General features: G+C 37.1%; 1 protein-coding gene across 3 annotated transcripts in view; it reads right to left on the bottom strand.

Annotated features, from left to right (window-relative positions):
• Positions 1–3051: 3051 nt before the first annotated feature.
• Positions 3052–14286, bottom strand: part of LOC117083513 (H(+)/Cl(-) exchange transporter 3) — a 60060-nt gene continuing 48825 nt past the window's right edge. The window contains exons 11-13 of one of the 3 annotated variants that reach the window (XM_033211267.1): positions 12925–13141; positions 8374–8449; positions 3052–6353 (exon numbers count right to left, since the gene is read on the bottom strand). In XM_033211267.1, coding sequence (XP_033067158.1) covers positions 6195–6353; positions 8374–8449; positions 12925–13141 — 452 coding nt within the window. In that variant the 3' untranslated portion in view covers positions 3052–6194. The remainder of the gene's footprint in view (positions 6354–8373; positions 8450–12924; positions 13142–14286) is intronic. The other 2 variants (XM_033211277.1, XM_033211283.1) reach the window with 2 other exon arrangements.

Here is a 14286-nt window from a genome sequence, read left to right as displayed (position 1 = left end):
CAATACTCTAACCTCGACTTACTCTTTCAATGATCTAGATTAGGGACTGACTGACAAACTAGAAACTAGTACCTTCTCAGTACCAATGAAAACCTCCCAAATCTCAACCTCAAGCATCCTACTGTCTTATCATCATTCATCCTTCCGTCTCTTTCCCTCTAGTGATTTTTAAACACGACAGTCCCCTACAGTTCACAAATGTAACCACTTTTTTCATTCTTCATCCACTCCATTCCTGATTCTCTTTACGGAGCCTTTAGATTCTACTCCCCATCATTACAATCACTCCCTACATCCTCCACTCCACTGCCCTTCTCTCCATTTGTTGTATGTATCTGTTAACCTTAAGCCAGGTTTTAAAAACTGCCTATTCCTTACCAGAGTCTGCTCAGTACCAGGTGGCTGGAGAAAAAACACAACCATGGCAGCTTGTGTTATTTTAACCTCAAGTTGGCCACGCTGGATGCCCATCGATCCTACTTTCTCATCTCTCAATCCCCAAACCCAACTCCCATCCTCAGTGTATTTCACTGAGAAAATAGAAGCAACCAAAATAACTTCAACAGAATCCCACTGCCTTACCAACTACCCCATATACTCTGCCTTTCCTCCTTTCTATGAAGGTTGAATGGGTGTCCAAGACCCCATCCTCCCTTGCTTGCTTAAGGGCCTATTTTTCCTCTCAAACATTCCTATCATTAACAGAAAGGCTATAATTTCCTGCATCTTAAATCTGATTGTTCTCAGATTAACTTTCCCTGTCAAACTATCAATAGCAGAAGAAGCTATAATATCCAGCATCTTAAAACTATTACGCATTACTTTCCTGGAAACCTCACAGGAAGAATTGCAATCATCTTCTTCCAATCTCCTGTTGGACCCACTGCTTTCAGGCTTTGGCTTGCCACCATCGTGCTGAACCTGCTCTGGGGGAAGCTATCAGTTCTCTCTACATTGGTGCATTTTGAGCCCTCATTTATTTCACCTATCAGCAACACGTGACAGTTAATCATCGCTCCTTGAAACTATTAAAATATTCATTTGGTTAGGGCACTACCCTTCTTGAGACAGGGTCTTGCTCTGTCACCCAAGATGGAGTGCAGTAGTACCATCATAGCTCACTGCAGCCTCCAATTCCTGGGCTCAAGTGATCCTCCTGCCTTAGCCTCCTAAGTAGCCAGGACTACAGGCATGTGCTACCATGCCCAACTCATTTTTATTTTTTAATTTTTTGTAGAGACCTGGTCTGTGTTTCCCAGGCTAGTCATGAACTCCTGGGCTCAAATGATCCTGCCCAGCCTTGGCCTCCTGAAGTGCTAGATTTACAGGCCTGAGCTACCACACCCAGCTTATTTTTAAGTAAATCCACCAGTGGAATACCCTTCTTTGAATGTCACTACTCGCAACCCAACCTCACTGGCGGCTCCCTCATTTGCTGGCTCACCTCCCCAAATCTAAACATAAGCATGCTTCAGTGCTTAGTCCTTGTACCTCTTCTCTGTCTGCACTCAATCCATGATACTCTCCTGTCTCAGGATGATGCCGCCCGTGTAGCTCTCAGGCTGGGCCTTTCTCCTGAACTCGAGTCTGATACATGCTAATGCCTATGTGATACCCCCACTTGGAAGTCTAAAAGACACTTAAAACAATGTCTAAAACCAAAATTTCTCTGCACACAACACCCCAGCCCCAATCTATTCTTAAGTCTTTCCCAACTCGGCCAGTGGTCATTCCATTGTTCTGTCATTACTCAGCCAAAAACTTGGCAGACATCCTCGACTCCTCACTTACCACACTCTACGTCCAACCCATTCACAAGTCCTGTCTATTCTACCTTCAACATGTCTAGAATCCAACCACTTTCGGCACCTCCACCAGCTTCAATCAGGTTCAGATCTCTACCATATCTCACCTGAATTATTCCAAGAGTCTTCTAGCTGGTCTCCTGCTTCCACCTCTACCGCTTTATAGTCTATTCCCAACAAAGTAGTCCGAGGGATCATTTTAAGTCAGATTATGTGACTTTTCTGCCTCATTGGCTTCTCATTTTATTTAGAATAAAAATCAAACACCTACACCCCCAACCTCTTTCCTTATCACTTTCTTCCCTCTCATCCCTCTCCAGCTAGTGACCCACTCAGTGTTCCTTGAACCTGGCAGGAGAATCCTTTGTATACAGCATTTTCCATTTTCTCTTCTTACATTTTTTCTCGCAGATAAACGTACTTCTCTTTCTGTAGGTTTCTGTTCAAATGCTTCCTTATCCCCGCTTTCCCTGATCACCCTCTATAAAAATGGGGTGGGTGCACACAGGCACACACCTTCACTTTTTGTCCATTAGAAAAACTATTACCATGAGGATTCTTGACCGATTTTGTATATTCTTAACAGTGTGCAGCACATAAAAATCATTTTTTAAAAATTGCTGAACTAATCCATATGTATCACCATCTGACATACTATAGATTTCTCTTCCTGCCGGAATGAAAACTTCAAGAACACAGAATAGTACCTGGCGCCCAGTAATTGTTAAATACTCAGAGAATATAAATGATCTACTCTGAACTTTTAGTGTGTTTATTTTTACTAAAAGCTTAATAGTAAAAGACCACATCTTACTCAAAGGTTGTTACTTACCACCCTCTTTTGGCAGTTCTATTAGCAAATGTCCAAGGTGATTTTTTAAAGACGTGTAAATAAATTGTTTTACCTCTTTTCATGCAAATAGCATAATTTTTCTTGCAAAAAGAAAAAAAAATCACTTTTGAAAGTGAGCTGAAATGATCAGTTTTCTGTAGATCTGCAGCTTTCACTGACAAACAGGGGCGCTAAACCACTGCTGGTGGTATGAACATCCTGCTGTCAATCCAGCATCTATCTACACTTCTATTGCTCCTTGCTTGCAAAGTGTAGAAATGCTTTGTAACCTGAGAGAAGCATTATAATTATTACCTTTTTGGGGCTCCCTGTGCCAGGCGTATCGGCCTACACTGCATAGGGCAGCAGTGAAGAGGGAGGGCTGTTACAGATATAATTAAAGGCCAAACCACACATTGTCATATAGATTTTAATAGATTTTCTGATTAACTCATCACAGTAATCATTTTTACTGTAATGATATGCAGCTTTACTACACTAGTATAAATAAAAACAGATAAATACAGCTCTAGGTAACATCACAGATTAACAAACTAAGCATTCTTTGTGAACCAAAACTGAAAACAATTATTAAGAAGAAGAGATGCTGACACCCTTGCCCATTCTCATCATACCTTCTCAAAAAGGGTATTCAAATAAGGCGCTACATTTATTATATTGGTAAATTAATTTGCCAATTAGCCAGGCACAACAATTTCATGGTCTCCACTATTTCATCATTTGGTTGAAAAGGAGACACACCTCAATGTATGAAAAAGAAAATGGAACAGATAACACCAAGAAAACCACTGAATGCATTAAAAATACGGCACTTTTCCTGTATTTTAGCAGTAAGACACGCTAGGGATAGAAATACACCAAAAAAGAAAATTAATGCTTTAATTAATATCCACTCTGAAATGTCAGTCTCTGAAGCAAGATGGGCAATGAAAGGAGGAGCAGAAATAAAAGAGAGAAATATGGAAAATAAACTCCATGTGAAGTTTTATGAAGCTATCTGCAAAGAAACCGATTTCTCCTTTGAAGGCTTGTAACTCGAGACAATCAATTATCCAGCAGCCATGCTGAGGAGTTCATAGTCTAGCAATACCTTGCACAGAGGCAAATACACTTAAGACAAGTTGGAGATATACAGAACTATCATTTAGAAATGATTTTAGTCTGGATGGCCCAAAAAACTTTGAAAGGGCTATGAAGAAAACTTGAAGTCTATCAAAGGAGGGAAGTAATAAGGACTAATCTTAGGCAGACAGCACAGCTCAGGATGTTTCCCAAAATCCTGAAAATTTTGCTCAACTTTCAATCCTCATGATTATATGGCTTCATGATCTTATAAGTCTTCAGGACCTTACAGATCTTAATAGGTATATTATAATTAAGAACTAGGAAGTGAAGAATCACTTTCAAAATGTAAAAACAGCTCATTGCCAGTTGTGTTTCAGAAAATGTCTGTCTAAGCCAGGCGCAGTGGCTCAAGCCTGTAATTCCACCACTCTGGGAGGCTTACACAGGCAGACTGCTTGAGCTGAGGAGTTGAGACCAGCCTGGGCAACATGACAAAACCCCATCTCTACTAAAAATACAAAAAAAGTAGCTGGGCATGGTGGCGCATGCCTGTAGTCCCAGCTACTTGGGTGGCTGAGGCGGGAGGATCACTTGAGCCCAGGTGGTCAACCCTGCAGTGAGCCAAGACCATGCCCCACTGCACTCCAGCCAAAGAAAAGACAAAAATAAAATGTCTGCTTGCAAAAACTTCATTTTCCTATCAAAAATGCATAATTACTGAATATTTAGGCCAGTCCTTTGAGTAAACTGCCTTTGCCAATTGTGAATTAAGACTGTGATTAAAACAGACAATTCCAAAAACAAAAATCCCAAATATACTCCAGTGCATTTTAACTCATCCTGCAAAAAATGTCCAAACCATCATTGACCACTTCAAATATGGATGTGACCTAGCTCGAGATTCAAAGGTTATTTTCATATTAAAATTTTAACTGCTATCTTTGCAATTCTATTGTTTTCAAATTTTTTGTTTAATTTTTTTTTTTTTAAGAAGGTAAACACTAACTTTTGGTTTTATTCTCCAAAGTAATGTAGTTTTTTCAGTTTTCCAGTTAATGTAGTTTTTCAACTTTCCAGTTAATGTAGTTTTTCAACTTTCCAGTTAATGGGTCAAAATGGACAGGTCAGAAGACATAATCCTGAGGATGGCAGTGAAAGATCAGAGAAAGGTTTATGTACACACTGGATCACAGAGAGAGAACCACAACCTCTTTTTAAACCTTTGTTCCCACTGTAAACTTTGTTCATATCTCCATATTTGTAAGTCTGAGTTATTCTATAAAAATCACATTAAAAAGGTAAAATTACTTAAGTGCAATATTAACTGATCTGTATTTTATAAATTTTAATCCATAAAAATATAATAAGAATGGTAAATTTTTAAATGTATTTTAAGAAAAAAAATATACATTTAGTGCAAGTTATGAATTACATTTCTTCTTCAGTGTCAGCCATGTGATACCTTGAGAAAAGAAAAGAATGACTGATCTAATTTCAATTTTAAAAATTCCAGTGTTTTAACATGCAATTAATACCCGATACAGCTTAAACAGAATACTTCCTTCTCTTTACTGTCAAAGCAGCAGCATTTTGTTTAATTATGCTGAACAGCACTTGTATATCATAGTAGTTTTAGAAATAGAAAATTTGCATAAGACCAGGTCACATTATCCATAAAGTCTGAGAGGAAAACAAAAAAGAAAACTGTTTATCCTTTAAAACAAGCTTCACTGTTTTCGGTTTTGAGCCACATGGCACACAATGAGAGACTTCGTTCACGCTTCCTTCGAGATTTTACCTGTTTGATCAACCTTTGCTGTGGTGCATGTGTACTGTTCCAAGCGTTTAGTGATGGTACAAACTACATGGTTAATGGCACAAGAAACACTCCCTTCTTGTGATGAAACCTCAGTAAAATCACAGTACATCTCAATATGAGAAAGGACTGCTTCAAAAGGGTACACCGATTTAAAGAGGCTTTGTTACAGCTCAGGAGAGAGAGAGAGAGAAATAAAGGCTCTTCTGGAATGTAGAAAGGTAATGCTTAACTATACAATTCATGAATTAAACAGAACAGTTTTGATTTAAAAAAAAGGGCAAGACCTTGCAGTTTTATAGATGGCTCAATTCAAAGTAATCCCTCCAGAAATAGGGACTGATAATGTGTCTTTGCAATGTTGGAGCAACAGGCCAGGTGCTCGAGGACTCTGCTGTCATCTCTGTTGAGGCGCAAGCCTGCACTATCAGGCACATCCTCAGCTGAATGCATCCAGTGCAGAACAATAGGAGTTGATAGGCTGCTTTCTGTTAGGCGGGAAATACCTCACTCCTTTCCTTCTCTCTCCTTTCCCTCCCCAAACAACTCCTCCATTCCACCAGCATTATTTGCAAACCACGTTGCAAAAACCCGGCTTTTATATTTCCTTTCTTTTTTTGTAAAGGAGGAAAAAAAAGTAGACGACTCCCTCGGGTTAAAGAGTTGTGCTATTCAACAAATAAACTTCCTCTTCTGTTTCTTCTCTCTCCTCATCTATGAGATTCAGTTGAACATTATTGAAGCGGGGTCTTGGTTTGCCGTCTGGGCCATATGCCGGAGGATATCTTTTTTTGTTATAATGCCAAGGAGGCGCCTGAAAGGAATAACAGAAGACTCCCATGAAATAAAAGGGAAAATAAAAGCAGAAGCTAAATCTATAGCTAAATCCATTTTGTTGACAGGAATAGAGCAAAGCAAGCAGCCTGATTTTGTATTTCCAAAAAGTACTTTATTGGTAAAGGTATTAAAATTATCCAGCAACCATCCTTGGTATAAAAAGTTACTATGGTCACTAATAGTATGACAGCCTTTCCACTGAGAGTCTGAGGACTGCATGCCTCAATGAAGCACAGCTATTTTGATTAATGTATGCCAACAAAAAAGTAACAAAAAATGGATGGATGTATGAATACAAAATGATACTGATCCCATTTGAGAAGGAAAATTGATTGCCATCACATTAAGAAAGCAAAAATGATGACCAAATCCTCTCAATACTTTCTCTATTTATTTATTTATTATTTATTTATTTAGACAGATCTGTAGCCCAGGCTGGAGTGCAATGGCACAATCTCAGCTCACTGCAACCTCCGCCTCCTGGGTTCCGGTTCAAGCAATTCTCCTGCCTCAGCCTCCCAAGTAGCTGGGATTACAGGCACGCGCCACCATGCCCCGCGTATTTTCAGTAAAGACAGGGTTTCACCATGTTGGCCAGACTGGTCTTGAACTCCTGACCTTGTGATCCATCCGGCTCGGCCTCCCAAAGTGCTGGGATTACAGGCGTAAGCCACTGCGCCTGGCCACTTTCCCTTTTTTTTAACCAAAATTAACCAATTTTTCAAAGATAATTTAAGGATTGCCCACTTGTATCAGAATCTTCATGAAAGCACATACTATTGAGATAAAATGTATATAAAATGGTCAACACAGAACATCAATCCCAAACATCAGAGCCCCAAGAACAAAGCTATAAAAGAACCCAAGTTTCTAGGACACTTATCAGTGTTTTCCTTTTTTGATTTAGGCCAGAAAAGTTAAGATACAGTGCTTTTATGAAAGTCTTAGTTGTTAATGCTTACATTAAAAGATAGGTGAAAAATCAGAAAGCAGTCCTAAAAGATTATTACAGGTGAAGCAGAAAGCGGAATGAATGAGTTGCTACGATAATATTCTGGTTAGTAGTTTTTAAAAAAAGGATGCATGAAACACTTGTGAAATATTAGCATACAACAGGAATACATAATCAGTTGTGCAATTAAGCAAACTGGGACAAGTTTCATATAGGTATGACAATTGCAGGGCAAAATAATTTCAGGCACTAATTGCTAAAGCCAGACACTTTTTATGTTATGCAGTAAGATAATTCAAATTTGTAGTCATGAAACCACTAGGACATAAAGCCAGTTAAAATGAATGCATTTGACTCTAAAAGCTGCTTATAGCATTCTAGAAACATCATACAAAAGGGACACACACATAATCTAGGTACAATTCACTAATGAGATGGCAGGACACACATTGTGACTTTGAAGATATGCAGGGTATAGCAGAAAAAGAACTAATGCTATGATCACAAATAATATACACATTACACTCTAGGTAGTGTGCCCATTAAAAAATCAATTTAACTGAAAGCAATTCTAATTGCTAAGCTCCTTTAAAATCCTTTAGGAGCTTAGATTTACCATAGGACTACCACAAGATCAGAAAACATTAAAAAAAAAAAAAAGGGCTTGGGGGGATGGGTCAGACATTTTTAACCAGTCAGGAGTCTTCTGAGACCGGTGTAGCCACTGAGGTAGACAGATTTGCCATATTCACTTTAAGAATGTCCAATAATATTCACTTATTCCACTACCAAACTGTTTACAGTTCTGAAATTGTAATGAACGATTTGATGAGGTGTTACTTTTGCTTACTTTCTATAAATGGGATTTTACACATATCTAAATTTATCTTACAGATATATTTTATCAGATACAAATGTAATTGGCAGCATAGCAGGATATTTTGGTTCAGCAGATATCTGGGAAAGAGAGAACTCAACAGTTCACAAGTTTCATGCTTCCTGACTTCTAAGGTGTCTAATGAGGAGATCTGATATATCTAATCACCAAGGGTTCGACGTGCTGCTTTAGTTGCTCGAGATGCTCTAATATGTTCTTCTTTGTGATGATCCCCAAGACAATCCTGAAACAGATTATTATGCTAATAACTGTGTGAGAAATTAAATTAAAAGAGGTTCCAATCATAATGATAAAGAATGAGAGAAAAAATAAAAACATGAACCATAAGAATGAGTCTCATGAACCTTAGGAAATAAAAACAAAAATGGTTTAAAGTTCCAGGTTCCTTTTGCATAAATTCTACTGACTCTCAAAAATGACACAATACTAATCTTCAATATTAGTGGGTTATTTTTCTTTTTAAATTAAAAATAGTAATATGAAAGTTTGGAATGAAGATGACTACAAAGCAAAATACAAAATAAACTTAATATTGATACATAGCTATAGACCTCTGATATGTAGAGTTTCATTTACAATGTTCTTTCCTCAGAGGAAAATTTTTTTTAATTTCTATGATGTCACAACACAGCAGCTATCATCTGGATCTACCTTCACAAAAAGGTAGGAAAAGGCTGTGAGGAGACTTTAAAAATCCCGTGGATTTTACTATCATTTCAGATTCAAATGAAAGGCAATGTGCACTGAATAAATGATGCTGACCAAAAGAAGCACTCCCTAATGTTCAGGAGCTGTGACTGCCACTTCTTAAAGCAAGCTCATAAAATGTATTTATGATTAGGAATGAAAAGGACTTTCACTTTATGCATTTTTTTCCTAAATAACAATTGTTTCTCATTTAGCATGTCATTGTTATCACATCAAGCAAAGTAATGGACATAAATTCTCATAATGAGGATACGTGAAAATAATAAGATTGCTAATTAAAATAAAATTATGGTTACTGGTTTTATAATGGAAATTAATGTGGCAATATAAACAGTGAAAAAAAAAAAAAACTTAAAAAAACTTTAATCTTTAAATTCCGGAAGCCCATCCAAAATACCCTTCAGGATGACTGGACATTTCCCTGATGATCTCATTAAGTCAACCTCCCTGTTAAACAGCCTTTGAACATTCAGACTTGAATGATGTCCCCAGGAGACTTCAAAGTAGGCTGTTCCTATAGCTATGTCCAGGTGTAAAATAGTTACTTAGCTTGATGGCTGGGGTGGGAGGCGGGGGAGCAGGAGGGCAGAGAATGGGAGGGACAGAAATGGCTTCTCTGCTCATGTTTTCTCATTATTACGTTAAAAATAACGTATAGATCCTTAAAAGTTCTCAGAGCATGGGAGCAACTTCCCCCTCCAAAAAAGCTCAGAAAATGCACTATATAAAATGAACATTCACTCATTCAACAGATGTTCTTCATCGACTAAACATTTGAGGTTTCCTTTTTTTAAGCCATCAATTCACTTTATTTTATTGTTGTAGTCAGGAAATGTGAAAATCTTGGCAATTAATTAAATATAACACCAATTTAATTCTTACTCATGCTTTTCTATCCAATTATACAGAATGATTAATTTCAGTTAGTATCATCTATATTGTAAACTCCACCAAATCACAAAATATACTATGAGGAAAATTACAAATGTATAAGGGCCCAGTGGCAAATGTTGAATTTTACAAAGTAATCTCTGTATTTATAAAGTAAAAGCCCTAAAAGAGGGAGAAACCTACATTAATGGAGAAGAGTGATTCGAGCATAAGTCCAGAGTGCTACTTAGTAATTTTACAGATTGGAAGGAAAATCAGTGCAAAATGTGGCTCATATAAAAATTTATTTGCTGTTTCCTTTTGGGCTAAAAACTAATGATGTAAGAGTTATCAGGGCATAACCCAGCATTTCCAAAGCATGTTCCAAGAAACACCAATTCCCATGAGTTCTTCTATATCCTTCCCTGCAACCCCAAAATAGCTGCATTTTCAAACAAGTCTGGAAAACCATGTATACTACTACCCGCGCCCGCATCTGGGAATCAAAGAATATCAACATATTATAAGTTCTGAGGAGTTCCATAGCAAAGAAACCTCAATTGTATTTAATCCAATACTTCCCAAACTCAGACAGTCACAAAATGTTTTTTTCTCAGCCACTCCTATTAACATCCTGCTAATTCCACCAAGATTAACTGATTTTGAAAAATTCTAAGTTAAAAAATAAAGTGCAGAAAATCAATAGCTAATTTAAATTTTTATAATTTACAAACATCTTTCCTTTTCATCTCTCTATTCTTTTTCTCCTTGCACCTAAGGAGATTTGTTATCTCTCTTCCTCCAAATAACTATTTTCCACTTCTAAAATGCAGTATGAAGTACACATCAATGATAGCTATGCAGAACTTCATGGTCTCCATTAAAAACCAGAAGATAAATCATTTCTTTTCTGGGTTTTAAATAATTTAAGTAAGAAAAAAACACTCGATTTCTTAACACACTTCAAACAAAATAAAGTTCCATGAGCCACTTCCCTAAATGATCTTTTCTTCCCATATATGTATCAATTTATTTTCCTTGACAGACAGAATAAGGAAAATATGATGAAAGCAATTAAATATATTCCCTTAGAAGAAAGTCCAACCCCTTCTTTCATATAGACAGGCAGGACCGGACAAAATTTTAATTAGCTATCCACCCCTCGCCCTACACACTTCGTTATTTTTACACTTTCTTTTAAACATTTTCCTTTCTAATATCTATGCTGCCAAATACCTGGGAATTAATCAACAAACTGAAATATGAAAATTAATCCCTAAAAGTTCTGTGATCATAGTTAACCATAACTCAATAGAATAACATTTGTATTTGTTAGTACACAAAAGAAAAAGCCATACCAGGAACAGAAAACAACTTGAAGCAAATAATAGTTTGTAACAACTCAGCTTAGGTTCCAATTGAGCCACTTAATAAATAAAAGGGCTCAAGGACAGCAAAGCTTTATGAAAAGTTACCCCATTTAGTACTGAGTTTTTAAACGTAAGGAACTTGGTGCCATTATGTATTCAAACAATATTACATAAAGAAAAATAGTAACAGTAATAATTTATGACATACATCTCTTCTCCAATCAGTATCTGTGGTATTTAATAATTCTAAACTCCCTGCCTTTAATGAAGGGCTTTATCTCTTTAATGATTTATTTCATATTCCAAAAGTTATTTTAATTAGCACAGTGAAAAACACTAAACATAGATCTAATTCTCTAATTTCATATTTCTATTCTTAACCCAATCTAATACATTGGCCAAGAAAATGTTTTAGTAGTTTAAGAAATCACAAAGAAAGAGAATTTCTGCCAGTCGCTTACAGCGCAACACAGCGGCAAGAGACTCGGTGTTCAAGTTGGGAAGGCAGTTTTATTCCCTGAACCAAGACTTGCTCACCATATGGCTTCGGGCAAATTATTGAAGCTTTTTGAGCTTTAATGACTACATCTGTAAAGTAGGGATGTAACTATCTACTTTGCAGAGGTCCCGCAAAGTTAAATGAGAAAATGCGAAGGTGTTCAATAAACAAATGTCCTTCCTTTTCTGTTCTTTTTTTCTCCTTTCTCTGGACAGGAGTCATGTATTCTGTCACCAATGTGTTTTCTACAACACATCAAAAAAAAAAAAAACTGCTATGATTCTCTAAGTGTTTAGTATTTCAGCCAGCTTTATGCTGTTCAGGATTAGCTATTCAGTTTATGCATAATCCAATACCCTCTGTTGTTCCTCTCTAGCCTTTCTGGTATTTGCCTTCAGATAAAACAACGTTCTTAAGTTCAACAAGAAAGAATATATGGCGGAAATAAAGGGTCCTAAAGAAAGAAGTGTGGAGAAACAGATCCGAGGTCCAGGAAAAGAGAGCAGTGGTGATGAAGTAGTGTATTTGCCAAATTAATTCTGCGCATTAAGGTCTCCACAACCCCCATGACATCTGTCTCTTTCCTATATTCCTGTCAATGGAGAAACACTGGCAGTTCATGTGTAAAAGGTGGAAAAATAAATTATCAATGTATACATTTTAAATACATGAGTATTTGTCTTTAGCAGTTATATAAATATAAAAGATTTGTGTATAGAGAAGGTAGACGAAAGGAAACAAAGCATTTGTTAAAGATTTTTAGCTAATTTACAAATTTCATTTAATTATATATTCTTTCCTTCATTACATGATAAATCAAATATTGGCTGAAAGAGTAAATAGCAAAATATCTAGAAACTTATTGTACTAGAAATTTATATACTAAAAATGAAACATTTACAAAAATAAAACAGGGTTTTGCAGTGCTCCATACAACTTAGGTCCACTCTTCCCCTAGGAAAAGAAGCACTCCAAGCTCAACATGCTTTCATGCTGGAGATCTTTCAGCACCTCTTTTCCAACTTCGAGGGATTATTTACAAATGTCACTGTTTGGTAAAGAGCAGGCAGATGACATCTTTCTTATTTTATAGTAAATGTGAAATTCGATTGATCCTGTATTTGTGAGTATACCATATGACACACTTTCCCACCTGGGAGCTGACTCACATGCTCCCCTAATAACTATATAGATTCCACTAAAAAGGATCCTACCTAGCAAGTGAACTGATTCCTGTGGTACCAGACTTACCCATTGTGAGTTACAAGGCACTGCCTCAGTCCCAGCTTTCGGAAAATATCCACCACAATCTCCATTGGGGTGTGGTCTGTCACTGTAAAAGGGCTCATGTCAAGAATGCTTCGAAGCTTCAATGGCCGAGGACTTTCTGCTGGAAGAGATGGGGTGTGCTGTGCAAAACACACCCGAGAACTGCCAACAATACCTTCTTGTTTTTTCCTGGCACTTTCTGAAAAGAGAGAGGAGACCAACACCTTAAAATTGATAAATTTTTAAGTAGGCAACCTGGTTATTCAGCAATAAAAAGAAACTAATGTATCCTATGACTTCTGATCCCTTCATTTTTTCCTATCTTCTCCTTAACCAAGAAAGGAGTCAACTGAAAAGCCACTTAGCAATTTTTTATATTTGATTGAATTAGAAGTCAACAATAATATATCATCTTCATGGAAAGAAAGTATTTTTTGGTAAAGTTATATCATTGTACACTTTTCTTTACTGAAGCTGTTTTCTAACTTGGGGGCTAAGGAAGTGGGTTTGGAATATGGGATTTTAAAACCTGCACAAATTCTGAGTGCAGTTTATTAAAGGAATCCATCATCAAATGAAGCCTGCCTCTGCTTCGTCTGCACTGGAGGTGGCACTAAAGAGAGTTTCATCCTTGCTTTGATTATGCTGCGTCCTCCATCCCTATGAATTAGCTGGTTCTTTTTCTTTTCTCATGTTAAAGTATAATTTTCTAGAAGAGTCATGAACATTACAGATGAGATGAAACTACAATTATGCACATAATGCACACAGACTGATTCTGGGGGGTTGTTTTCTTTGTAAAGGCTTTGTTAACTTCTCTCCAGTGTGCTCTGCTTCAAGTTCTTCTGTCCTGCTGCCTACTTCCACTCTACCGTTGAAAGAAAGAAAAAAAAAAATCTGAATGAAACTGGTGATTAAAAAAAAAGAAAGTCCTAGACAAGAAGTGGCAAAGACGGAGGAAAGTTCAGAGATCACACCACACGGAGAAGGAAACTCAATGAAGAGAATCTGAAAATAAAATAGTCATTCAGCTTTACGTTTCTACTTTGAGTTAGTATTAAAACTGAGTATATACAGATATGATATTTGTTATAGTGAAAATATTTTGGCCGGCCATGGTGGCTCAGGCTTGTAATCCTAACACTTTGGGAGGCCGAGGCAAGGAGGATCACATGAGCCCTAAAGTTCAAGATCAGCCTAGGCAACATAGAGAGACCTTGTTTCTACCAAAAAAAAAAAAAAAATTAGCTAGGCATGATGGGTGGTCCCAGCAAATTGGGAGGCTGAGGCGGAAAGATCACTTGAGCCCAGAAGTTCAGGGCTGCTAAGTAAGCCATGATCATG

Source organism: Trachypithecus francoisi, unplaced genomic scaffold (genome assembly GCF_009764315.1).
Source record: "Trachypithecus francoisi isolate TF-2019V2 unplaced genomic scaffold, Tfra_2.0 Contig00371, whole genome shotgun sequence".
NCBI classification, from domain to species: Eukaryota; Metazoa; Chordata; class Mammalia; order Primates; family Cercopithecidae; genus Trachypithecus; species Trachypithecus francoisi.
Note: the sequence above shows the minus strand (reverse complement) of the source record. Positions and strands in the feature narration are given on the sequence as shown.